Consider the following 27,265-nt stretch of genomic DNA (forward strand, 5'->3'; position numbering starts at 1 on the left):
GCGCATTTAAATCGCTGTCTGTCCCCTATAACCCCCTGCCCTCGAACTGAAACTGAAACGACAGACGCAGACGCAAAACCGACCAACTGACTGACTGCCAATAAGTGGGGGCCAACACTTGTGTCTACAATGGCACCAAATGTACACACACACACACATATAAGCACACATATGTGCGTGTGTCAAACTTCATTTAAATATTATGACGATGTATTATTGACTGTGTGTGCTTCTATCTACATACAATACACATACACACTATATGTTTTAATTTTGCCTGCTCGCGCGTTTCTCGATCGAAACGTTGCTACCTTCTAAAAATAAATATCGAAACGCTTTGACGTCACTGTGACGTCATTTGAATATAGCCAGACAACAATAATAACAAACGAAACAACAATCAGACTAATGGCAACAAAGCAAGACATTCATTTAATCATAGGTAGCTAAGATTTATACATAAGTGTCTAATCAACTTAAAAACACAACAACTTGGTCGTAACAACAGCAGCAGCAGCAACAACAACAACAACAACAACAGCCCCAACAACCAGTCTCAGTACCTACTCCTTTGGCAACTCGTTACGTTCCGCCGCTCGTGGCAATCTTTGGACGAACGAGGTAAAGGAAGGGGGCAGGGGTGGCTCAATTACAAAGATTTGGACGCTAAAACGGCATACATTAATGTTTTCATTTAAAACGATTGTATTTGTATTATTACAGCATTCAATGAAATAAATATTTGAATTACGTGCAACTGGCCCAAGCAATATTTTTATTAGCTAGTCTCTCAGTTTACTATATAGGGTGCTTGTTTTTATATCCACACTATTATTTCGATAGTTCGTAATGAGTCTAATCCTGCTAATTAGACGGACAATAATGTGAAGAAGGTGCTGTACGCTCTTCTCCTCATCTCTACAGCTTAGCCATAAATCAATAAACGGTCTGTCAGTCAGTCAGCTCCTCATATACCTTGACAACTTAATTTTTTTTTTACTCAAAACTCAATATTCGGACACACAGATTAGAGCTCCACATGTAATATACATAAGTCTGTCATGGCGAGACAAATCGATATAAACATGTCCATCTGTCTGTAAGATTCCCACTGCGAGAATATATAAAACTATCTCAAGACTAGTCTTTAAGCATGCAAATAAATAGGAAGAGAATTAGGAATTAGATTAGCAAGATAGAGAAGTCTGAACTATACATATATCATATATATCTATCTGAAAGATTCATATTATTAAAAGTTATAGATGTTTAGCAAAAGTAATGGATTTGCTAGTGAATTTATCAGTCTAAAGTAAAACAACATACTCGTATTAAAGTACTGGTTTAGGCAGTGATATGAAGATGTCTGAAGTAAAACAAAATATCATCAAGCTAATAATACTGATGATTAAGTTATAGACTATTTGCCAAAGTAGTGTATTAGCTAGTGATATAGAGTAGTCTTAAGTATTATAAAATATTAAAGTAGTGGATTAGCTAGAGATGTAAAGAAGTCTAAACTATAGCATTATATCATTAAGTATTACATGATTTGCCAAATCAGTGGATAAGCTAGTAATATAAAAAAATCTGAAGTATAAAAATATTAAGATCATACATGGAACTTCCCATTTAAAAGAGGAATAAAACATGTTTACCGGCGACCATTCACCCATATAACTAAACATATAATATTGTTCCAGGCACACTTATTTCATTTATTATTGTTCACTTATTATTATTGACAATTCATTCAATAAGGCACCCTATACTACTATTGCATGGGAATATCTTAACAGACACGCCTTCTTCAGCGCCCTCGTCGTGTCACTATCTAGAAACGCATCTTAAATAATACTATACCAGCCGACTCTGCCTTATGCTCCCCTCTGCCCCCGATTTTATTTATGTAGTTTTATTTCACACAAATTGCGGTAATTATAAGCGGCTGCTGTTGTTTAATTGATTTTTCAACACAAAGTGCATGCGATATTTAATGTAAATAAACTTGGCGTATTTATTTTTGATTCGTATTTTTTCGCATTATTATGATTATTATTTTTTTGGCACAAGGCTGCTGATTGCGTAAAATGTGTTGGTAAATGTGTTGGTGTTGTTGCTGCTGTTCATTCACATTTGCTTAAATCGCGTCTGGGGCGACGTTTTACTTGTATATGCACGGCGGACGAATGGATGGACGGGCGGCTGGACAGTCGATAGGACTGGGTCGCTTGGACGTCTGGTCAAGCGCCTCATCGCCATAAACCTACATACATATAAACAAAAAACATTGCCAAAAGCTGTGTACACTGTTTATGTAGATAACATTTTGTAATTGTTGTTAATATTAAAAATCAAATAGACGTGCAAGCTGCAAGTACGTTGTTGTTTATTATATACAGAATTACCATATGCATGTTAATAACACGAGATTTATTCAAACGAAAATAGGCCTTATAATTTATTTTCAGAATTAAATTCGCTAAACAAATGGGTTTATGTTTACTTAACTGTGAAATTCTACGAAACTTTGTCGTTGCAAATATAAATTGTTTAAGATAGCTTGATTTCTAGCCGGAATGCTTTAAAAACAACAACGCTATAGTCAAGCATACTATACCCAAAAATACTTTTTCACTATCAGAAGCTAAGTTAATGAACAAATGTCGTAATATGTTTAAGCTTCGATAGCCCCTTAATTAAAAGAAGGGGAAAAGAATGGTAGAGTAGTGCGGACTCGACTCTTAAAACCCCTGTACCCAGACACAAACGACAAAATACTAATAATATTAAAATTTGTGTATTGCAGTTAAATTGTAAAGTTGAAATGAAACACTATACAACTAGAAAAATCTGATTCTATAGCCAATTAGCGATAAAACTAAATATAATATACGCGCCCATCATCAACTTCACAGACCTAACCAAACCACTTAAAAAACAACAACTATAAATTAAACACACTTCTGGTACAAACAATCAAATCAAAAAGCAAACAATATTTAAAAAATAAATGCCAAACTTGAAACTTTCTGGACTCGAACAAATGAAATCAACAAGACACAATCCTAACAAATAAACACTATGTCGTTCCGACTATGTAATTGCACTGCCTTAATAAACAATGTACACAATATTCTCACGACCTGCTCAGTACATTCCAAACATGGATCCCATTTTCCCACTTAATGAAGACCCACTTCTACTTATCTAAAACCCTACTTAAGAAACACTGTATTAATTGTATATTTTCCAATAAATATTGTTCAAAATGTTCTGAATGATCTGAATTCCAGGAGTACAAAAGTATCACGAACTGTCTTTGTATAAATTTATAAATACAAAATTTGATTAGGAGTTTTTGAGTTATTAATCAAAATAATGTGATTAGAGTCGCCGTATACGACCCCTTTCCCCGATGTCTTCCCATAGCATAAAGCAATTGTAATTAAGGTTTATAAAGACATTTAAAGGCAAATTGCATATTAATAATGTTGTAATCACATCTAATGGTGTTGCACCACCCGAGGGTCAGGAAAGTGGACCACGTGTGCAAAATAAGTTAAAAATGTTTTATAATAATAAATATGAGATTGTATGGAAACAGATAGGTAAAAATTTGCGGTCCATAACCATGAAGGAAAAGACTTTTATTGCAAAACACAATGAAGGGTATATGGTTTCGACGTAGACAAAGATAACTTTTTGGCTTGGTTTGCTATACTCTTATCACTTTTAACCTGCTCGTGTACAGAATGACTTTCGTTTTGTTCAATGAATTTACCCAAAAGATATTTGCGATAGCTGTAACAGTAACCCTTACTTCTAACAACAAGTTTATTTTATTCATAAGAAATTAATTTGATATATTTATGTAAGTGTGACGCAAGTAAGTTGCGTTTTCGTTTGAATAACCCTTTGTATTTATAAGTCAGAATTCTTTTCTTATCTCGACTACAGTGGTTTTTATTTTCTAGCTAATGGCTCCAAATAGAAATTGTTATCATAATGGTGGCCCTCATAATTTTCAACCGGTTTTCAAGTGGCACCAACAAATTATGCTAGGACCGGAAACCATTAACGAACGCTACAGCAATTACGAATTTCAGCATACCCATTAAAATGCTTTGCAAAACGATGCTTTTAATTGTGCACTAAACATTTTACATCAAGTTTTAAAAAGCATATTAAAGCCTGCTCATGAAATGTGACCTTTCCGGTGGTGCAGTCAGTTAGTCAGGCAGTCGGCGACCGGTGTGGCGGCGGTGGCGTTGGCGTTGGTAAAGCAAATGTCACTGCAAGGCAAAAAGTCGCCGCACGGGTCGTTTAGTAAATGCCCGCCGAGGTCACCAACTAACCCTACACCAGCAGAATGATAATGATGATGGCGACAACAACAGCAACAACAACAAAAACGAAAAGCTGACCTGCAACAAACACACGTCACTAACAGGACAGCTATCACCATCGTCCGGCATATGCATAAATGGGAAATGTGAAATGTAAAATGTTTTATTTACACAAATGGCAACGCTGGCGGAAAACCAAGTCAATATTTGCACAAAGTTTTATGTTGCTGGCAACGATGATGGTTTTGGTTTTGGTGTCGATGGAGGTGTTGGTGTTGTTGTTGGTGTTGGCAATGATGGCGTCGACAACGATGACGAAGAGGCAAAAATGGTCAGGAAAGGTAAACACTTTTTGGCAGCAAATTGACCACAGGGTGGCGCTCAGTTTCGATTCTCGGGTTTCATTTAGCGTGCGACACGACGAATATTTTTGCCATAATGCAAATGCTCAATCATTTTGTGTGGTATGTGGTAGTCGGAGGGGGCGTCTGTTCGCAATGTTGATGTACGACAAGCGCGTCAAAAGTTGTCAGACACATACAACAGCCATAATGCCAACAACGACAAAAACAGGAGACTATAGCCAGGTAGGTAGCCAGGCAGCTGTCCCACCGAAAAAGGCTAACGGCACAGCGGCACTCAGTCATCAGTCAGGATGTGATACGAAAATTTATGAGCTCATAAACATTTCGACTGAAAATTTACTTATGATGACGAAGACAAGAGAGCTGCGTCTCTTGTGGTGCAGAGATACAAATTTTAGAACATAGCCTCATTACACATTATTACGACTACATACATCATTTTTAAATCGCAATTGCATTTTTAGAGCCTTGAGCAAAAAATAATAGTTTGTCTAATGACACTACTTGGGTGTATTGTAAAGTGACTTTTTTATTGTTTTTAGAACTCGACGATTTTTTGAGAATACACATACAAGTAAAAGGAATAACTAACATTTACTAACTTTTTTCTATATTCGGCTAATTTAAATAGTAGTATTCCAGCATAATAAATTGACTTTTTAAATTCTTTATTGAGAACGTTTATAAAAAGGATATACCGAAACGTTTCTCAGTTTCGGATATTCTAAGAAACCTAACTGATTTTGTTTTTTTTAAACATATTTATATATAATATAAAATATGTATAAATTTAAACAAATGTTACTTCTATATTATTAAATCTTGCTTAATTATTAAACAAACATTTTTACGAAAGAGTCGATATGGATTGGCAAATCAAGATGATTCGCCCTTTTCTAACATTTTAAAGATCGTTTCAAAATTAAAGAATAAACATACCCATAAAATATAAAGTATTTGGCCTCGTAACTATGACTTAGTGGAAAACTGTTGGGATACCATCTTGAAAAGAGTAACTCATTAGGAATTAATCTTTTCTTATAGAAAACAAAAACCAACTTGCTTTTCAATATTATTTCATGTAATTTCAAATACAAAATCGCTCTGATCTTTCATTTTCAGAAAGAAGCAAACAAGTTCACAAAAAGAAAGTTGAACAATTATACTAAGCTGGTACGAAAAATGTATATCTGCCTACACTAAACTCAAATTCGTTCCACTGTGCGTGGGTGTTAAAAACAATGAGTGACTGCCGCCACTGATTCAATAGAGTCTGGTCATTCGTTATGAGTACAGTTCCAAGTAGTTTCGCCGTAGAGTATGCCTGAAGAACCGGCAACACTTGCCACCGAATTGGCAGAACAACTTTCGAGTGTTTCTCCGCCGAACTTCAACATAAGTTGATGTTGTTGCGAATGCATTTCGGATTGATTTTGACAGCTGCAACAGCAGCAGCTTCGCAAAGAATATATATTGCCAAAGTTTACTTTTTGCTAATCGCCTTCGACAAACAAATCAGAATGGGGTGAACAAATAAAGGGTGAAGTAAAACGAAAAAAAAGTAGGCGGTAAATTTTCAACTGACAAGTGTTGCGGAGCTAGACAAACTTATTTGGCTTTTCCTCGGCAAATTCCACTAAACTTTTCCAACATCCTCCTACACTTTCTAAAAAAATTACCTTAAAACCTGCCCCGTCTCCACCTCCTTCATTCACTACAAGTGATAGCTCACGTCCCTCCGCAGCAGCCAACAAACAAAAGTTTTGTGACAAACTCAACAAAAGCGCGAAGTTATCTTTGTTGTTGTTGTTCGTGTAAAAAAAAACAAATGAGGCTACAAAATGTCAACCTTATAACAAAAGGCAAAAGTTTATGGCGTGCTTCAGAAAAGCAAAACAACACAAATGTTTAAAAAAAAGCAAAAAGAATCAAGCATAACAAACTTTTGCACTAAAAATTGTTGTAAAACAATAATTTTTTGTCTTTGTTTTTGTAATTATTATTGCCACTGTCTGACGCAAAGTTTCATCTGTTTTTTTTATATTTTGTTTATACCTACATACTTGTATATTTTTTATTAAATAGCTTGGCAGTAAATTCAATTTATTTATGACTAAGCTGCCACCCACAAGCGAGCAAAAAGTTGAAAAGTCTCTCTGGGCAACAAAAATGGGCAACTCATTAGTAGAGAGTCGGCAAAGTAAATGGAGCAGCTCTCGTAAGGAAGGGTACGGCGGGGTATTACAGGGGAGTGATGTTAGCAATTGGCATGTGTCAGAAACTTCGACTGTGTGGGTAGGTAGTCGGAGAAACTTATGAAGTGCGCGCCAAAATCAATTAATAGCGAGAAGAGGAGTGGGGAGTGGGAAGGGTGGAGCACACTCCCAGCCAGTGCTACATACTTGTATAGCCAACCAGCAGCCAGCAACAATAACAACCACAAAAGGCTGCCACGATAAAAAGGCACAAAGGCACCACAGAGCACGGACCACCCAGGATTAAAGCTTAAAGAATTCTTGGTAACAACGCGTCTGCTTGACTCCTTGTCTGGCCAACTGTCCGACAGACAGACAGACAGTCTGACAGTCCTGCTTGAACGACTGCCCAACTGCGGTCAGCCAGCAGTACCGAGTAGTCAGCAGCAACAGCAGCAAGCACACTCATCCAAGCAAGGCTCTGCCAGCGTTAGCCCCGCTCTGCTTCACTGCGCCTTATTGTTAATGAATTCTACACGTACACACTATACTATATGCCCGGCAACTGACCAAGCGGCCAATCGCCAAAAGCCTGTTCTGCCTGCCACATTTTTTGCATAAAAATTGTTGCGTCGCGTTGCAAACTTGCCAACTTGCCAGCCAGTCAGACAGCAGAGCTGTGCGGCTCTAGTCCCATTTTACGAAACTAGTTGAGACGTTTTAGTGCCTTTCTTTTAATTCTTAAAGCAGAAAGCATATACTAAATATATACTTTTATGTACCCAGCGTTATAATATAAGAACCACTAGAGTGAGATTGAAAGTCTTAGCGTTTGATTAATGAAAATTTCGTATATTAACAGTCCCGCAAAGAATTTATTAAATTCATTTTCAGACTTATTATTAGAATCAAGCGAATTTTAGTGCAAATCTTTTTCTTGTCTGAAATAGAGGTGTTAGCCTAACATTGAAATTGCGAATTTGAATTAGTGAATTGAATACTGCTCAAGCGTTTTTTGTGCACAACATAAAAAGCATCCGCAACGTATGAAGTGGTTCCAGAAAATGTTCATTACCTTCGCTTGCATCGTATTCTAGAATGCTTTTGCTTTTAAATATTCACTTAGGTCATCTTAACTTTTCTGTTATTTCTAGATCAACAAGAAATTATTATCAATTTTTTTTCTACCGTAGTTTTCGGGTTCTGTGTTCTCACATATTCTCAACAGAACTATCTCTCTATTTCCCTACTCTATAAAAAGTGTTCTCTATAAGCAGCTTCGTGACAATCACTTATCACTTACACAAAATAAAATACCCAATTAGATATAAGGATTTCTTGAACATTTAACGGACATTTTCTAATATATATGACAAAAGCGGGGGCATTTCTTTCTTTCCAACAGCAATCTATTTAACTCGAAGTTATTAACTAATTGGGAAAGCTTTTTTCCTGCTTTCGCTTAGTGGTTCAAAGTTTCATCAGCGAACTAGTTCGCTCCGATTTTGGCACTTCTCTCTGGTGGACAATGGCTTGAAAGTGTCCAAAGGTGTTGCCACGCACTGAAAGCGATTTTTAATGCATACATATTTACAGCTGCTTTGCTTTGCTGTCGGGTTCAATGCACAAATGATTTGTTTTCGAGTGCAAAGGAGCGATAGGGACGGAGGGTTACGAGGGGCTCCGATTCCGATTTACCTTTTTTGTTAGGTATACAACACACAACATACGAAAGAGGCGACAAGTTTGGATTTATGTTGGGTTGTTGTTATTCTTTATGCCCAAAGTTTCAATGACACTTTGCATAATTCTGGCCGCTTGCTCTTGACTGCTCTGACTCTGGCTCCTTAGGCAGCTAGCAGACTGATGTTGATGGATCATGATATCCTACTTAGTGCCGACAGAAAAATCCAATTTGTGTACCTCACTCAAATGAAAAACAAAAATCAACGAGAACACAAAATGTTGCTTAGGAAGCACAAAAAGGTCAAATCCGCAAACGGCAAAAAATCAGCAGGATGTCACGACAGTCATGGGTTGGTTGCTTAGCTGCCAGGTTGTTGCTGTCCTACTGCCCCAATGGCGAGTCATAAAAACGACAAAGTTTAAAGGCTGGCGCATCAAAATCACAATAGCACTCAATCTAACGAAAAAGAATAGCATACCGAGAATGGATGCATGGGCGACCTATCTTGTCTTTAATCAAAACTGAAAATAGAGAGACAAAATTGAACAGACAGTCCCGCAACAACACCACCCAAAGGTGGCACAGGTTGTGGCGGCTGAGAGCGACAGAAAACAATGTCAAAACAACTTTTTAGACATATCATTTACGATGCACCAAGTAAAACGTTTTTTGAATTCTACACAGGCCAGCAACCTTAACTACGGAGTGTGCAAAAAACAAGAGCCTTCAATTTCCCCGAAGGCAACGACACTGGCCACACTGCTCTTGACTTTTCCAGCCCGTGATTTTGATAAAAGTTGATCAAGGTCGTTACAGCAAGTTACCCGAGTCTGTCAGTCAGCCAGAGCTTGCCATGTTGATTAGCACTGAAATGCTTATCGAAATGTTGGCACAGATTGCACAAAGGTGTGCCAGGTGGGTCGACACACATTTGCTTTTGAAGCCTCATATATTGCTAATTAGGCTTTGCCCATAACTCGTGTGTGACTGGCTATGTAGTAGTATTTACACACATAGGTACCTAGACTATAGTATGTGTGCACATTTATAAACTTTCATTTCAATGCAACTTTTGCGGCAACAGAACCCATTCGGGAAGTAGTTTAACTTTCTGCAAGTTCTAATTGATTTCAGTTGGTGCCGACGGCAAAAGCATGAAAAGAAACTTTGTAGTTATATGAAAATGTGCTGTATAATAATATTCTATTTGAACTGATGTAAGTATGCTAATTAATGAAACTTGTAGCCCTCATCGAAGCTATCCAACTTTCCTAAAAATTATTAGAAGTGTAAAAACTATCGAAATTATTGAAATAAGTCTAAATTTTGATGATTCTTCCGAACCTTTATCTTATTCTACGCTTGTTTATATAATATTCACATTTGTCAATGCTTTGATTGGAGCCCCAAATCTATCTATCCTGAAATCGTATATTGTTCTGTCAACACCTCCAGAAATGTAGGTTTGTTTTTGAATTTAATTATTTAAATCAAGGTAATAGACAACTAATCGGCAGGTATACATTTTAATAAATTAGTGTGGCGGTTTTCCGGATGCGTTGGAGAGTTCCATTCATCTATTGGATTCTTTCTTCTGGATCTATCGTTTACTAAAACTTTATTTTTCACATTTAATGAACGTCCTTTAGTACCCAGTCGAGAGGATTTAAAATAAACTAATTTAAATTTATTAAATTTATTTCACATTTCCACATTTGTTGTAAATGAATAAAAAGGCTTGAGTTTTTCATTTCTCATGTCGTTTTGAAACTTACACTCAAAACATAATTTTTGAAACTGTTAATAGTTACGGCAAAGCAAACAAAGTTATTGGAAACGGAGAGCAAAAAATGGCATACAATTTAAAAATATTTTCTTGTGACAGCTTTTCCTTTTTTAAAAACTGGTTTAGTTGCTCAGTGAAATTGCGTTTATTTTGTTTAAGTGTAAAAAGATAAAAGACATTTTTGTAATTGTGGAAAAAGGCTACAGAAACACACTTGAGAAATTTTGTAGAATCCGAAACAAAAAGGAAGCGTTGAAGGGCTTACATGAACCCCATTTCTAATCCTTTTCAATGAGCATCCTTTAGAAATTCCTCTTAGAATGTGTAGGCCAATCAAGGGCACAAATAATGTAATAAGATCAATGTTTGTAGGGTTCAGAAACGGGTCAGGATTAATTAAATTGTAAGCGACAGCTGAGACATGGCGATTGAATCAGTCAGGTAGTAGAGCAGAACGGAGTGCGGTACCCTGCGGCTTAGCCAGCCACAAAATCAGACCAAACAAAAGGGGGTTGCATAATACGTTGTGTTGTGAATAAAACAAAAAAAAGATAAAAACTCTAAAGACCAAGCTGAAAAAACCAAAGCTGACCAAAGTCAGCCAAAAAACAACACGCAACAAGCCCAAAACAATGCACAAGTTGTAAGCCGCTTTTAGCCAAATGAGTTAAGCTGCTTTTCACGCGATTTTCGTGGCCCCCACCCTACCTATTTTTTAGTCCGAATAGCGCGAAAAATAGAGATAGGGAGAGGGAGACAAATGAGTTTATTATGGGTGTGCACCAATTAATATCAATTCTTTTTCTATTATCACGGCGCCCGAAAAACATAATGGCTAACAAGTGTCAAAGTCGCGCCAAATTAGTGCAAAAGCCAGAAGCGACCAAAGAGGGTCACCCAACACATCGATTGGTTTTTGCTGCTTTCCCGCCGCGTATTTTCACGCCAGGGCGCGTGCAAACGATGAGCAGCATGTGGCCTGGCCCCAGCTCCTCAGCTCAGTTCTGCTCAACCGCTGCTGCTTTATTTATACACCCGCTAAATGAATGGGTTTGGTTCGGTTTGCCGCGCCCTGCTCTTGCCCTGGCATTTGTTTTGTTTTCATCATCGTCGTCGGCATCGTCGATAATAATTTCGATTGAGTTTTATTTGCTTTGGGGTTTGGTCGCAGTTGTCGTCGTTGTCGTGCTCTTCGTCATCAGTTGCCTCCTGTTTGTCCTGCTGTCGTTTTCATTGATAGTTTATTGTCTTTTCTTTCTTTCATTTTTTTCCTCTTTAGCTAGCTAGCTAGCCAGCCAGTCATTCAGTCAGCCAGCCAGACAAAATACACATGTTTTGCGAATTGCCAACGTCACCCCACACACCCACAGCCCCAAACCACCCCACCCTACCCCACTGTCTAGATTCAGACGAGCTGATCCTGAATCTGTGACGCAAGTGTGCATGTGAGTGGCGCCTTCTCCAACCGACAACAATAACCCTAGAGATGGGCAATAAGACCGTGAACTAATCTGTGGCCGTGACTTGGCAGCGATGGTAATTTGCAATGCGATTTTTTGTCACTTAAAAGACTTTAATGTTAAGCATTGTCTGTCTTTAAATAATTTATAAATGTAGGATTTTTCAAATTATTCTAAGCAGCAGTTTTAAAAATGAGTCTTGTAAGGAATGTTTTCTTAAAAGAATTTGGACTCATTACGCAAATCTGCTTGTCAAAAGAGACAACGGATCAGCTCTAGCCTAATCTTGTCATTATACTTGTATATTGATAAAATTTCTGATATTTAGATATACATGAAGCTTAGCATTTAGGTTGAGTTTCAAACGTTTTTTTATCGCATATATAAATATGAGTGAGTAAATAACAGCTACATAATCATTGCTCATCTCTAAGGAATAACTGCCACGTGAAGAAGAATGACGACGACAACCTCTCGAGCGCTTTTTATAGCCCAAAATAGTTGAACAGTTCAAAAGGCTGCGTTAATGATATGGCATTTGCCAAGGACTATATGTAGTGGATAAACAATGGGCCACATATGTGTGTGTACTCTGTGTGTGGGTGTGTGGCTGTATATGAGAGGGCGTTTCCTCCAGCAAACTTCCTAATGGCCTGTCCACAGTTGTTGCTAACGGGCACGCTTAGCAATAATGTTGGAAAATTGAAAGCGCCGTTGATGAAGTGCTGGGCCGAGACCGGAAGCAATGTTACTATCAGGGCAAATGCTAAACGGTCACTAATTATGTAGAGACCTGCTAGTCAGCCCGTCAGTCAGGCAGTCAGCTGGCGCTCTGCCGCCACAGACAGGCAACAACAGTGGGGCAGGCAGCAGCAATCAGTGTCACTTACAATGACGTACAATGAAAACAAATGCAAAAGATAACAACACAAATAATAAATATCGAGCACAATGCAAGCACTTTGAATATCAGACAAACAATGACGATGTTGCCGATGCCGTTGGAGCCGCACCGGAAGAGGTCGCACAGCATAATGAGTATCTCTTGGCCTGAACTCCGTCTGTCGCTGACTACTCGCCATGAAGAAGAACAAGTTGAAGAGGCAATACCAACAACACGATAACGTGCTTGTTGTTGATAAGCCAGCCCGCCAGCCCGCCTGCCAGCCAACCGGCAGCGTCGCCAACGCAACGCAATGTGTCGAGTTGCGTCGCATCGCATCGCAGCGCGTTCTTGGCGTGCCTTTCACTTTCCGCAAGCTGCGTCACTTGCAGCCCATAGAGCACAGACACGGATGCAGAGCACAGTGGAATGCAAATAAAACGAACAAATATTATTTGTTAGCTGCCTCTATCGTGTAATTTTCAAGGATTAAATTGCAAGGCATCCTTTTAAAAAGACTGCCAAAACAGTTTCCAAAACTTAAATTTTATTATTTTCATATTCATAGTTGATGATTTATATTTAGCACTGATTCTAGAGAGTTGGGAATTGCTCGATAAAAAACACATTAAATTTTCGGCATATCGGGAAATGTTCAGACGTACTAAAACTAAATGAAACAAAGAAACTTTAAAAGCTAGAATAACTAAAGTTGGTATCCAGATTCTCCTAGGTCCGAGAAAGGACGAGTTTATTTTATTTTTTGGAATTTCTAAATATTCCTTACTAAATCGATTTTATGCTAGTGGAATGCGAGGGTCTTTAAAAATAGTGGATGTGATATGTGGGTCGAGTTCGAGTCAAAAAACATAACATCAGCATTCTAAAGATCTATAGCTGCGCAAAAATATATATTCTTAAAGTTTTAAATATGATAATTTCTTTAGAATTTCGCAAAACAATAATGAACAATGAAGGAAAAAATACAAAGATCTTTAAATTTGTAGAAAGCAAGAGTGCAGAGATCTGTTTATTTCAAACTAAAATGCAAAAAAAAAAAACAATAATAACTACAAAATATGTATGTATACCTGTAGTTTTTTTAAACAAAGGACAAAGAAAAGAAGTCAGTCTGGACAATATCGAGATTGTGATTTTTAACAAATAGAAACGCACCTTTAATTTCTTTAAAGCCGGAAATTATAGTTAAACGCAACTTAAGAAAATGCCTGTTTTTTATTTAAAACAAATTATTAACAAAAATCTTAAAATATTCGTATGTTGTTGGAAATTGTTTTATGTTGTTTCAGCTGCTACAGCCTCAATATAAGATCACACATGTTATGTGAATGTGACTATAATTAGAATCTTCCCTAGCTCGATTTCTCCTTTGGGCCAACTGCTAATTCTAGTTAGGGAAGTTCGACTGTACACACATACTATATGTGTAGGCAGTCGCTTGATGAAGCGCACATCAAACGCCGAATGCAGTAGAGGGGCAGGGCAGGGCAGTGCAGGGCAGGCATTGTGCATCGATGTAGTACTTAATGAAATTTGCAGCCCCACTCATTGTGTGAATAACGATAAATGCGTTAATGTACTTTGCAACGCGTATGCAATCGACACGGTCGGCCGTGGCGAGGAAGTTAAATAAGAAGCAGCTAATGAGGTGTGACAATTAAGCGTCTACTGAGCCTTTTGAGTGGGCAGACTTACCAATAACTTGATGCAGTTGTTGTTGCTGCCTTAGTTGTTGTTGTTGTTGTTTAGTCTTTCCGTACAATGGGAACGAGTGTGCGGATCAATTTTATTTTAATGCGGCATTCGGAATTTTTTCGCAGCAATCAAAAGTGACTGATAAGGCGGCTGGCAATTTTCGTGTTGCTGTTGCTATTATTGTTGATAAGCAAGCGAGGCGCGACGAAATGCGGTCAAAGTTACACACACACTCACACACAGAAACACTTTTCAAACACAAAACTGAGCGACTCAGCTGCTTTGGAGTTCTGGATGCTGCTAATGCTGCTGCTGATGTCGCTGCTTGTTGGATGATGATGGGATTGGGATGCGAGACACACGCGCGCGTCGCTTCAATTTGCTGGCTTTGCTTTTTTGCATAAATTACAATAAATATAAGAAATGTGTAAATGTGAGCTCGACAACGAAGAAAACGAAGACGCAGACGATGACTGCCGTACGGGAAGTGGAGGGGCCAGCAGCAGTGACAACAAACGCCAACGCCTCTTTCCAATCGCAACTAGACACAATTTTCCGGCTTTTCACGCACGCGAAGGCGGTAAACGCAAAATTTTCTCTTGTACGTGCTTTTGTTTTTACAATAACAATTTTGTTGTTACTGTTGTGTGTGGCTGCGTTGATGTTGAACTTTGCAAAACGTTGTCTTTTTTTGTTGTTGTTGTTGCAGTTGCTGTGTTGTGATGTTTTGTATTTTCGTGGCGTGCCGACACCAATTCGTTTTTTTTTTTTTTGTTTCGTTTTGCTTTTCAATTTGACCGCATTTGTCGATTTTGGTTTTTCTTCTTTTTATTTTATTTTTGTTGCTGGCTCTCTTTGGCTTTTTGCTTTTGGCCAACACTGCGGGCGCACACACACACAAACACCACCACCAAAAACACACTGGCACACACACACGGGCGGGCACGAAACGGCACACTCACGCGTAAAGACGTACGACCGAAGAACGCAAAGCAAGTGGTTACAATAAATGCAAGAGTTAGACGTGCGCCGACATCACTTTCAAGAACAACCAATTTGTATTTATTTACTTTTCCACTTTTTTTCGATAGTAAATCGCTGCGCGAGCGATATGGACTGCTGGTCGGCTAGTTACACCTCCACTCTGCGTTGTTGCTGATTAAATACTAAAAGTGTGACCAACAAACAAAAACGCAGGCATACCACAAGTACTCATGGAACGATGCCATGGTTAAATGAGTAGTAGCTGTATGGTATCGCCGCTAGTGCTGCCACATTATTGAGTAGTTATTGGTTACCAGCAATGAAACTGTGGCAATGTTGCTCAAAGCAGCTGTTCGCCGGCACACATGTTGCTTGCGCTACACTTAATTTAATGCACTATTTAGGTTTATGCAACAATTAATACTTCTTTAGTACGCCAATTTGCATAATAACTTTACAAAAAATTGCTGCACAGCTTATTGTATGCCAAAGAGTATGGTGTTGAGTTTTAGCTGCCATTACGTTGTCTCTATCATGGTAAAACGTGTCGTGTAGCGTATTGGTGAGTGTGTGCAGCCGAAATGAGCCGGCAATGTTTAGATAATTTCGCATTAAGACGGCCGTGCGCCCCAAAACATGATTTTCACGAGGAAATCTTTAAAATTGTTAAACTATCGCTTAAAATGTATACCCACAACCCGCCGGGGCCTACAGAGCAGCGGTATCAACGATAGTGCTGCCGTCGAAGTAAACTTTAGCAATGGGTAAGCCTATCTGCTTAATTTAAATTATTTAATATGTAATACCGTCTTTTTAGGCGCAACATGACCATCAGCTCGGGCAAATTGGCGCGCTTTGCAAATGGCACGGCAATTTGCCAAATGGGTGACACCGCCGTCATGGTTACAGCAGTAGCGAAAGGCAAGCCAGCGCCTGGCCAGTCCTTCATGCCACTTGTCGTGGACTACAGACTGAAGAACGCTGCCTCCGGTCGCATACCCATGAACTTTATGCGCCGAGAAATGGGTCCATCGGAGAAGGAAATTCTTTCCGCGCGCTTGATTGATCGATCGTTACGCCCGCTATTTCCCAAAGACTATCGCACAGAGACGCAACTGGTGTGCAATATGCTGGCCATGGATGCGGTACACGCGCCCGATGTGCTGGCCATGAATGCGGCCTCCATGGCTCTGAGCCTAAGTGATATACCCTGGCATGGACCAATTGGCGCAGTGCGGTGAGTGGAATCTTTCGTTTCTCAACCAGATTTGTACTATAAATTATTGCAGTGTGGGCCTCTGCGATGGGGAGGTGCTGGTGAATCCCACGCGTCGTGAACTGCAATCCTCACAACTAGACTTGGTCGTATCGGCCACCAAACAGAACCTTGTTGTCATGCTGGAGGGCAAGGGAAACGTGGTGCTCATGCAGGATCTGCTCAAAGCCATCAAACAGGGAACTCGTGAAGCACAATTTATTATACATGAGATCGAACGATTGCAAAAGGCATATGGCAGACCTAAACGCGAGGTGGAGGCGTTGACGCAGGTGGAGCCCGAACTGGTGGAGGCGGTGAAGAGCATGTGTGAGATGCGATTGCGTGAAATCTTTCAGGATGCGCAGCATGACAAAATCTCTCGTGACAACGCCGTGAATGAGGTGCGTGCCAATGTCATCGATAAGGTTTGGTCATCCTATCCAGACATGGAGCCAGGTATTATCGGTGAGGAGTTCAACAAGGCGTGCCGCAACATTTTTCGTGAACTCATTTTCGAGCAGAATCGTCGCTGCGACGGCCGTGACTACGATAGCCTCCGCAATATAAGCTGTCAGGTGGATATGTACAAGCCATTGCATGGCTCGTCGTTGTTCCAACGTGGCCAGACACAGGTCTTCTGCACCGTCAGTCTGGACTCGCAGGAGAGCGCCATGAAGCTGGACACTCTGGCCGCCCTGGACAGTGGTCTGAAAGCCAAAAATTTTATGCTGCACTACGAGTTTCCACCGTACGCCACCGGCGAGGTTGGTCGCATCGGACCCATCGGACGTCGCGAGATGGGACACGGTGCTCTGGCGGAACGGGGCTTGTTGCCCACACTTCCACATGATTACCCATTCACGGTGCGCCTAACTTCCGAGGTGCTGGAATCGAATGGCTCCAGTTCAATGGCCACCGTTTGCGGCGGTTCCCTGGCACTTATGGATGCCGGTGTGCCCGTGACGGCGCCTGCAGCCGGAGTGGCCATTGGCTTGGTCACGAAATATGAGAATAACGATACAAAGCATCTGCAGGATTATCGGATACTCACCGATATTCTTGGCATTGAGGACTACATGGGTGACATGGACATGAAAGTGGCAGGCACTCGCAAAGGATTCACTGCCATTCAAGCGGATCTGAAGGTACCGGGCATACCACTGAAGGTGGTAATGGAGTCATTGCAGAAGGCTAGTGATGCCAAATCCAAAATACTCGACATCATGAACGAAGCCATTAGGGAACCACGGTAAATTAAATCTTTCTTTACCTCTAATGATAAGTCAATTACAAGTATGCCTTCTTTAAAATATCAGGAAATATCGCAAGGAGTGCTGGCCGGTCAGCGAACGCATCGAGGTGGAGCCCCATCAACGTTCACAGCTTATCGGACCCAGTGGTCTACACTTGAAACGCATCTACCTCGAAACAGGAGCCACTCTGACAGCAACAGATGAGACGGCTTTCTCAATTTTTGCGCCATCGCAGGCTGCGATGGACGAAGCCAAAGAGCTCATCGACTCGTTTATGGTGAAGGAGCGAGTACCTGATCTAGAGTTCGGTGGCATTTACACGGCCAAAATCACAGAGCTTCGCGATACAGGCGTTATGGTCGTGCTGTATCCCAGCATGCCGCCAGCATTGCTGCACAATTCACAGCTGGATCAGCGCAAGATAGCACATCCCTCCGCTCTGGGACTCGAGGTAGGGCAGGAGATTCAAGTGAAATACTTTGGACGCGATCCGGTGTCGGGTTTTATGCGTTTATCACGAAAAGTGTTGCAAGGACCGGCTGTGGCCATTGCGCGCAGCTTTAACAAGGCTGCAGAGAATGGCACGTGAGTCTACACCTATGAATAGAATTCGTTTTTGTTGGATTTGAAAATCTTTAAACACATACTTACCTACATCTACACTTAAGTTAAGTAATAAATTGTATGGTTAAAATGTTCACTGTAAAAAAAAAAACCAACTTCCCAAAATCATAACTACTGCTGCTTTGATATAATAGTCTGATTTGCCACAAACTTTGGTTATATCAATAATCTGTCGAATACTTGTAATGGTCCCGATATTTTCAAAAACATACAAATGCTTTGAGCGCAATATTAGATACCAAACGTTTAGCTCTAAGGTAGCGAAAGCAACCCATATACATATATTGAAAAGGAATTATAATGGAGTTATGTAGGGAACTGAAAATGTGTTTCCACGCATTTTGGAACACAGAGACTCCTGTCGATTGGTATACAAAATTGGAAGACGAAATCTAAGGCGCTGCTGAAAATGTTTGAAGCTTTGAATATTTTTGCATCAATCCACAACTTTCAAGATAGGTCCAGCCCGAACAAAAAAAAAAAAAATTTATTTTGTTTCCAAGTGTTAAGAAAATATTACGACGTCGTTGTTTTTTTCAGATTTAAAGCCAGTTGATTTGAATATAAAAATGTTTAGGCTCCATCTTCAAAGTGGCACAAGCACTTTTCAGATTGATTCCAAGATTAAAGATCGCCATGGAAGTTACCCGTCACCAATTGTATTGATTTTATAGAATGTATGTTCTTTCTAAATGCAAAATAAAAAAATACCACCCCCACCCAAAAAATAAATAATAAAACAAGAGAGAACGCTACAGTCGAGCAAGTCCGACAGTGTAATACCCTGTACCCAGGTAAACTTCCGTCACTGAGTTATATGCGCCCATAGCAGCAGCAAAAAGAGGAAGAAGAAGAGCGAACTTGTTGCTGCAGTTTGTGGGGGTTGTACTGGCGAGAATTTGTTTCGCTAATAACTTTTCTTAGAATTGACCGAATTGAATAAAATTTTGAACAACAGTAGACAATTATATATAAATTATGTGTGCAAAGTTTGGTTTAGGTAGCATTTGAAATGTGGACGCTATTGACGAAATTCTGTAGCGGGGGAAGGGGGGGAAATTAAAAAAAATAAAATAAACTCGTCCTTACTCGGACCCAGGAGAATCTGGATGCCAACTTTGGTTATTCTAGCTTTTATAGTTTCTGAGATCCTCGCGTTCATCCAGACGGACAGACGGACGGACATGTCTAGATCGATTTCTCTCGTCATGCTGATCAAGAATATATATACTTTATGGGGTCGGAGATGCTTCCTTCTGTATGTTACATACTTTGCACAAACCTAATATACCCTTTTTACCCTACGGGTACAGGGTATAAAAAAGCACTGCCGGTATTAAAAGGAAGTTCAAACAATAATTTTAAAAGCTCAAATAATAATGTATAATTTAAGCATTCAAGCAAATATGTCTTTCTAGTGTTAAGATGCAGCCGAACTAATACTTTGATATGCAATTTTATTTGCATCTGAATTGGTCGTAATCTGTCGTTTTGTCATTGCGTAAACCTGAATCGAAAGTAGCCAAAAATGCAAATGCAAAAAGAGAAATAAATGAGACGAAACCAAAATATATCGAACGGGTTGTGTGCGTCTGATAGGTGTTTGAACTCTTCAATGTCGACTTACATCCATAGATTAAGCAAATGCAAAGCTGCAAGGTCTCTCGGAAGCATTACGAGGGCTGTTTCTGAGTTTGTTTTCTTCAATTGAACAGCGACTAGGAAGGAGTCAGAGAAAATGCTGCAATTTACGGTTATTCAACACAAATACTTGTAAATCCTTCCTGACATACTGGAAATAAGTTTGCGACAAGTCTCGAGAGGAATCTCATACCACGCTGTTTGCACAAATTCCCATAACTGGTCCACATTTCGAAACGTTTCTGCACCAGTTTAGAGCTTCAAATGTTTTTCATCGGGAGACTGACTTGAACAGCTTAACAGGTTCACTTTGTTGTTGTTAAACGAATCTTTGATTGGCTTTAGACAGACCGGCGAACACCACGATTTGGAATTGACTCGTCAAGCTGATCATAAGTACAAGTATATATGCCATTTTTCCTGCCATCCTTCAATATATTCTTACACTCTTCATATACAAATTCCCTTATTTTGTAATGCGGCATTTATTCTTACAAAATTATGATTTCTTTCACTATTTCTTACAGTTCATAGACATGTTCGTAGAAAGAACGAAAAAAAGATTAGATAAGCCTCTTCATTAAAATTTTAATAACTAGTATTATTTAATTGACTGAAAAACTTACTTAAGGTTTGCTAAAGGGATTCGCTTCGTTGTATCGAGTTCTACTTGTAGAATAAGAAAAAATATTTAATACCTGAAGGAAACATTTCAATTGGAGTTATTAAAATATCTATACGTTTGTAGGTATTTCTATTATCATTTATTTTATAAAGAGTTAATCAACTTCATAAATGTCTAACTAAGGTACCATTCTGAAAAACCCCGATTGTCTATGAACCTTTCTTAAGAATTTCGTTCTCTAACATCTGACAAACAGTTTGCATAAAATGTTGTGCTGAAACAAAAGTATTCAAAAAGTTTTCAAAAAATTCGCGTCAAATTTTCCTTTTTTCAAAAAGTATCTTGGAAGTGAGCTATCTTGTTGTTCTCTTTTGCAAACAACGTTGATGTTTAGAGAAGAGTGAAGACATTCTAGACACTTGTTAATACCCGTATTAGTTCGATATTACGAGCCTCAAGACGTGTTCAGGTTTCTGGAAGAACGATGAGTTATCCACTCCCTGGCCATTCCACCTCAGCACATTAGCATTAATTCTCTATTACAAAGCCGTTGACTGGGCACAGGTACAGAAGCACGCGCCAATTTTCCAAGCCACTGACCAGGCGAAGACGTCGCAACGACTCACTAACTGGCTACTGAGTATTTCCAACTGGTCTGGTACTATGGTTAGCTGATGGCTGACCACAAGACATGGTCAGATTGTAGTATTTGCGTAGGCAGTGGCGACTCCGCCACTCAGGTGTTATGTAAAGTTATTAACCACCACAGCAGTTGCTGCCGCCTTTCTAGTCTGCTACTTGTTAACATTTTCTTTTTGCCCAATGCACAACGCTTCTGCTGTGTCCCTTCTTCTCTCCCCTTCTGCCTTCCTCGTCGCTCGGGTACCATTCTTTGTGCGCATCTTCAGCTTCAATGGCTGGAGACTGCAGTATGCCAGGCACCGTTAAAACGACTCGGCATTAGCTTTTTTTATTGCAACTGCGAACATTTTTATCTCGCGGCCCATGTCGATGGAAGCTTATCGGCTTTATTGTGTTTTGTTGCTCCGTTTGCCGTTTGCCGGTCCCAGAGCCCGTGCCCGTGGCAATTTGTTTTGTATTTGATTTTTGACTTGCAGCTGCGCTTCGTTGAATGTGCCTAGAGTCTGATCTAGACTGCTGTCATGGCCCCTGCATACATAGTGCCCCGACTTGTTGCATTGGGCGCGATAATGGCAAGATGCTATTGTTGTTGTTGTTGTTGTTGGTGGTGGTGGTGCCATTATTGTTGCTGCTTTTCACTGGGCGCTCATCAAGCATCGCCTCAGCATGTTTATGTTTATGTTAATAAGTTTTGTTGTTTATACTTTTTATTATTATGAAGCAGGCCTGACTTTACTGCCTTCCTCCTTTCTTTCTTTCTTTCTTTCTGTCTATCTGTCTTGCTTCTATTCATTCATTCAAGCTGCATTGCATTTCATTTCATTTCTTGCTTCGTATTTTTCAGCACGCAATAAAAGACCCAACAACAAAGACCCAACGGGATTACTGTAACGCTGTTGTTGTAAATCAGCTCCCCAAGCTGAAAAATCGTATATTAGAAAATGTTCACCTACCAACACCAAAGGTGCAGAAGATAAGCAGGGAAGGCGACCACATCGCCTACTGTTAGCGAAAATAGCCAATAATGTGCTCTTTCATGCGACATCGTTTCGAAAATATTGAAGTTTTTATCATAAATGGCACATATTGTAATAATTTTGAATGAAAATTAGAAAACTTCATTTAAATGTTCAATATATTAAGGCTAGACCGGCTAATTTGAATCAGTTTAGATAACTAATCATGTAATTATAGTAACTTCCATATTTATAACACTTTGATTATAGATTGCAAGTGTAGAAATCGTATACTAGGATATACTATAATATATTAATATTTATTTATTGTCACTCTCAAAATAAGTAAGGTTTTAATCCAATATTTCACACATTTGACTTGGTGAAGCCTTTAGTTCCTTGAGCAAATGACTTGCTATGGAATCAATCGACTCAGTTTTGGAAAGAAAAAGAAATCAGGGGGGAGCCAAACAACCCAACCACTGTTGGGAACAGACTTTTGTTTCGCTTTTGACCAACAATTCAGTTACCGTTCGGCCGATCCGTTTGTCGATCAATTGGATATTCAAGAGGCTCTGCTATCTCTCTACTGTCAACACTATGATTTTCGAGACCAATTTCAATTGACCTTCAGAGCCAATAACAAACACAGTTGAAAACTATCTCGTCCTGTAGTAGAGTTTTTGGAAACAATAACTACATAAAGAGATTAATGAAATATATCATATTGTCTTATTACACTAGGGAGACATACACTCTTATTAGAAATGTATTTTTGTCACATGCAATATGGGAATCCATATGGGCGATAATGATGATCTTATCCCGCGACCTACAACAACATATTCCTTAACACTTGCCACCACTATGTTACCCACTGCTCAGCGTTGTTGTTGTTGCCGTTCTTCGTCTTCTAGTTGGTTTTAAAAACTAGTCTCGTCCCATGGAGCTGGCTTTGTAGCCGCAGCGGTGCTCGTCACTTGTTGGCGGCAACGACGCTCAGTTGGTCGTTAGGTGTTTGTGTTGTCGGTTGTCGGTTGACTTCTTCAGTTCGCATGCGCATGCGCGATAGCGACTGCCATTCGAGCGATGTGGTAGAAAGACGCATCGGAAACGGTTTTGGAAACGTACTGGAAACGCATAACTGTTAAAAAGATGTGCCAGGATACAAAAACAAATATTCCACGCTCACCTGACACAATTACGCGGTCATTTCTTTGGCTTTTTCTTTTCCTTCTGGTGGGTGGCGTTGCAGCAAAATCGGGAGCAGCGCAAGGCAAGTTAGCGTAAAAGCAGTTATAGCCTTATAAGCTGCCTGGACTTGCTCACCAAATACATATGTATTTAATACTGTGTGTGTGTGTGTGTGAGTGTGTGTTAGTGCGTGTGAGTGCATATAAATCTGCTTTGTCCATTTGCAGTGATTTGTCGCTGCAGTTCGTCGCTTAAGTCTTTCGTTTCAAGCGCTTACAGACTCGTTTCCCGTTGCCGCCCGTCTGCAATAGTCGTGCCGTCGTTGTTGATCCGTTAAATAACCCCAATTTCAATTTAAACGACGCGCGATGCTTTTCCGCTGCAGTATCTGCGGTTACCTGTTCCCTGTTACCTGTTGGCTATTGCCTGGTCCAGCGACTTTTTTCCTCAGACACATTCTCAATTGGCGCTCGTAAATTTGCATATGTCTGTGGCGATAAGACAAGTGATGTCAATTGGCTGTTCCAGCATTCTTTCAATTTTGCAAAAGTAGCTCAGAGGAGCTGCCAGCAATTTGATGGATTGGATAACCGCATGTCTGGCCCATTGACTTCAAACTTGCTGACCCATTTATTTCCCCCAAGTTGTTTGTAAATCAGAACTTGTTCCCGGTTTTTCGAGCACCTTACTCGCTTTTATTGGGGCCGCTTTAAGGTGAGAACTTTCAACACCTTGGCCCATTAAAAAACGGGTGCGAAAAAGCATAACAAAAGCAAATGTGACATAAAAACTACGGAGTGTGGCAATGTTCTAATTATATTATAATTGTTTTGTGTTGCTTGGAATAAATTACAAGCTGACCGCCTGGCATTATGACCGGTATTAAAATAATGCGAGTATGTTAAATGAAGTGATGGTTGGATCGCAGTGTTTAGCCTTGTTTATCTGTTATGTGGAGTAGGCTTGAATTATGTATTAACGAGTATGTAATGGATACATACCGTACATCTAGTACTCGTAGTGTCGGTTTATATGGTGTGAGAAAATACGTCTACGAAAATCAATTAAAAATGAACACACAATGCTGGGAGCGATTCAACAGAAACACGGTGGACTGTGATTAAGAATACTCTAGATATTCGAATTTTTTTGACTTTTCTAACTGTTAAATAAAATAATGAAGTAAAATTCAAATTATTTGGCTGTCTGACCATAGCTTTAAAGCCTCAAATGAAATATAAAACAATATAGTACTCAGATAAATTTAAAAAAATAAATAAAATATTCTAATAAATAGCACGTTTTTTAAAATTATGGAAATAAGCAAAACATCATCAGCTATCCACTATCAGATTCTGCTGTACCTGGTTGTGAATTTTAGTGCAAATACAAAAACTTTACTGCCATTTATCAGTACAGAAGTTGTGCAATATTATTGTGACTGCTACTTTCTCACGAGCATTGCAAAGCCAAAAAACACAGCATACAATGTATTTGGGAGTTAAACAGTAGTACGGACTACTCAGCTCCGCAATCCAACTTCAAATACAAACCTACACTAATGGAATTAGTTGACTGGCGCACAGAACTGAGCCAGAGCCGCAGGATGAGACTAGAACTAGAGGCGTATTATACCGCCTAGATACTGCACTGAAGCAGTCATAAAAGTTGCCCAATTACTTTAGCTTCTTGCAGGCGGAAATATTCACCATAAGACGCAGTCAGTGGAAAAGGATTTAAGACTATCACCAATCAACCAACACAAGAGCGTACTAAATCGATAAAATCTTAGTTACCATCTTACAGACTTAAAACCGGCCTACTAACAGGTATGACACTGCTTGGCAATCACCCAAGAACCAAGAAGCTTTGTGTAATAACGAAAGGCACTTGTAGAAAATGCAAAGAGCCCGAAATGGTCAAAATGCTCGACCATCTTATTGCTATCCAGGCACACTGCTGACTTTCTCGAAGCGTTTTCTAACTGGTCTTTCAAAACCCGGCAACGCTAAGGACCAACTTATTTCAACTTCGGCCCCATAATGTCTATGTCCCTATCCCTATGTCTAAGATAAGAACTACACACTAGTCAATACTACTTAAGTCCCATTTTAACAACTTTCTTTTTTAATTTCCAGTAACTGTTTCATTATAAACAACGATTATAAAGAAAAAGCTTTTTAAAATTTACTTTATTTATATGTATTTATTGAAATTTCTTCATTTTTTGTTGTTCGTTTTTTCGGTTTATTCAATCTATCCTAAAGTACATATGTACTGTGTTCAATATTCAGGTAAAGAAGACGATTTTCAACATTTAAAAAGCAAATGCGTTTATCTTTTAAATTTCATTTAAATACTTTTTAAACTTTTAAATATAATATAATGTGCAAAAAAAATTTTCAATAAAGAGAAATATGATTTTTTTTTTTTTTTTTACATATATACAATTTATTAAACTAGTTTTCTACTACCAATATGGCAGCTTAAGCTAGTTGAAAGTTAGGGAATACAAAAGTTGTCTATAGTAAGCATCTATAGGACGCACTTATATCTATGTACATATATACAATATTTACAATGTTTTACATGAAAAATGATTATATTTTATGATATATACTATGTATTTTATACAAGGGCTCTTGTGGGGAGATCCTTTGGATGGCACTTCTTCAGTCTTCTCTTCTTAGGTTTGGACAGGAGCCGCCTCGCTAGTGCGTTGGGGTGACTGCCGAGTCGCTTCTCGTAATTGCTTGCGTGCATTTGAATGACATCGCCAACCTTGGGGACACATAAGTCTCTTTCGATGTCCCTAGTGCGCATATACCAGGGAGCGTTGCATATTTTTCTGAGTATTTTAGCTTGCGCAACTCTTATTTTGTTTAGGTTTGAAGCAGCGGCAATGCCATAAATTGGTAGCGCATACTTCCATATTGGACTTAATATGGACTTATATACTGTCACCTTACTGTGCAGGGACAGCTTGTTGCATGGTGCAAGCAGCCATGCCATCTTTCCGGCTTTCGCCATGACCGATCGCTTGACCATTGTTGTATGCTTGCTGAAGTTGAGTCTTCTGTCCAGAATTACACCAAGATATTTGTGCGAATTTGTATGACTGAGCGTGGACCCCAACATTGTGATATCTCCGCATGACGACGGCCTTGTTGTAAATGTGACATTCGCACACTTGCTGGCGTTGATACCAATGTTCCAATTCAGAGCCCACTTCTCGAAACTACTTACATACTGCTGTAAGGCTTCCGAAGCTACATCGATATCTCTGCTTCTGGTAAGCACCGCAGTGTCGTCTGCGTAAGTAGCTATTAGTGCGTCATCCTCGTATACTCCAATGATCTCTTGCGGTGCAGGCATATCAGCAGTAAATAATGTATACAGGGTAGGACCGAGAACACTGCCTTGGGGCACTCCTGCACAAATTGAGCGCCTCGTGGATTTCACTCCATCAACAGCAACTCTGAAGCTTCTGTCCCTTAGAAAGCTTTCGATGAGTTGAAACAATTGAGGAGTTAGCATGCCTTTCAATTTGCAGAGGAGACCATCATGCCACACTCTATCAAAAGCTTGTTTAATATCCATAAACACAGCCACTGAGTACATCTTTTGCTCCATGGCTTCCAGGGCGA

At 39.5% G+C, this 27,265-nt stretch overlaps 2 protein-coding genes and 1 long non-coding RNA gene across 4 annotated transcripts in view; 1 reads left to right on the top strand and 2 right to left on the bottom strand.

Moving 5' to 3' along the window:
• Window positions 1-15,236, bottom strand: part of LOC115621099 (G protein-coupled receptor kinase 2) — a 107,118-nt gene extending 91,882 nt beyond the window's left edge. For both annotated transcript variants that reach the window (XM_030514637.1, XM_030514638.1), the window contains exon 1: window positions 14,442-15,236. The gene's annotated coding sequence lies outside the window, so the exon portion shown is untranslated. The remainder of the gene's footprint in view (window positions 1-14,441) is intronic.
• Window positions 15,237-16,048: 812 nt separating this feature from the next.
• On the top strand, window positions 16,049-18,671 carry LOC115620906 (polyribonucleotide nucleotidyltransferase 1, mitochondrial). The gene is made up of 4 exons (XM_030514399.1): window positions 16,049-16,189; window positions 16,243-16,662; window positions 16,715-17,932; window positions 18,000-18,671. Exons 1-4 carry the CDS (start codon window positions 16,062-16,064, stop codon window positions 18,523-18,525), a joined length of 2,292 nt encoding a protein of 763 aa, XP_030370259.1. The 5' UTR covers window positions 16,049-16,061; the 3' UTR covers window positions 18,526-18,671.
• A 5,745-nt stretch (window positions 18,672-24,416) lies between these two features.
• On the bottom strand, window positions 24,417-24,701 carry LOC115621812. The gene is made up of 2 exons (XR_003995297.1): window positions 24,620-24,701; window positions 24,417-24,563 (listed from the first exon to the last, which is right to left on the bottom strand). It is a non-coding gene; the product is annotated as an uncharacterized LOC115621812 (long non-coding RNA).
• Between the last annotated feature and the right edge of the window lie 2,564 nt (window positions 24,702-27,265).

This window comes from Scaptodrosophila lebanonensis, unplaced genomic scaffold (assembly GCF_003285725.1).
Source record: "Scaptodrosophila lebanonensis strain 11010-0011.00,11010-0021.00 unplaced genomic scaffold, SlebRS2 tig00000024-arrow-pilon, whole genome shotgun sequence".
Classification (NCBI taxonomy): Eukaryota; Metazoa; Arthropoda; class Insecta; order Diptera; family Drosophilidae; genus Scaptodrosophila; species Scaptodrosophila lebanonensis.

Bases quoted from the DNA above. Each gene is read 5' to 3' on its own strand.
- LOC115620906 (XM_030514399.1), top strand. From the start codon at position 16,062: ATGATTTTCACGAGGAAATCTTTAAAATTGTTAAACTATCGCTTAAAA. The intron at 16,190-16,242 runs GTAAGCCTATCT...CCGTCTTTTTAG, and splicing joins GAAGTAAACTTTAGCAATGG to GCGCAACATGACCATCAGCT. The intron at 16,663-16,714 runs GTGAGTGGAATC...AAATTATTGCAG, and splicing joins GGACCAATTGGCGCAGTGCG to TGTGGGCCTCTGCGATGGGG.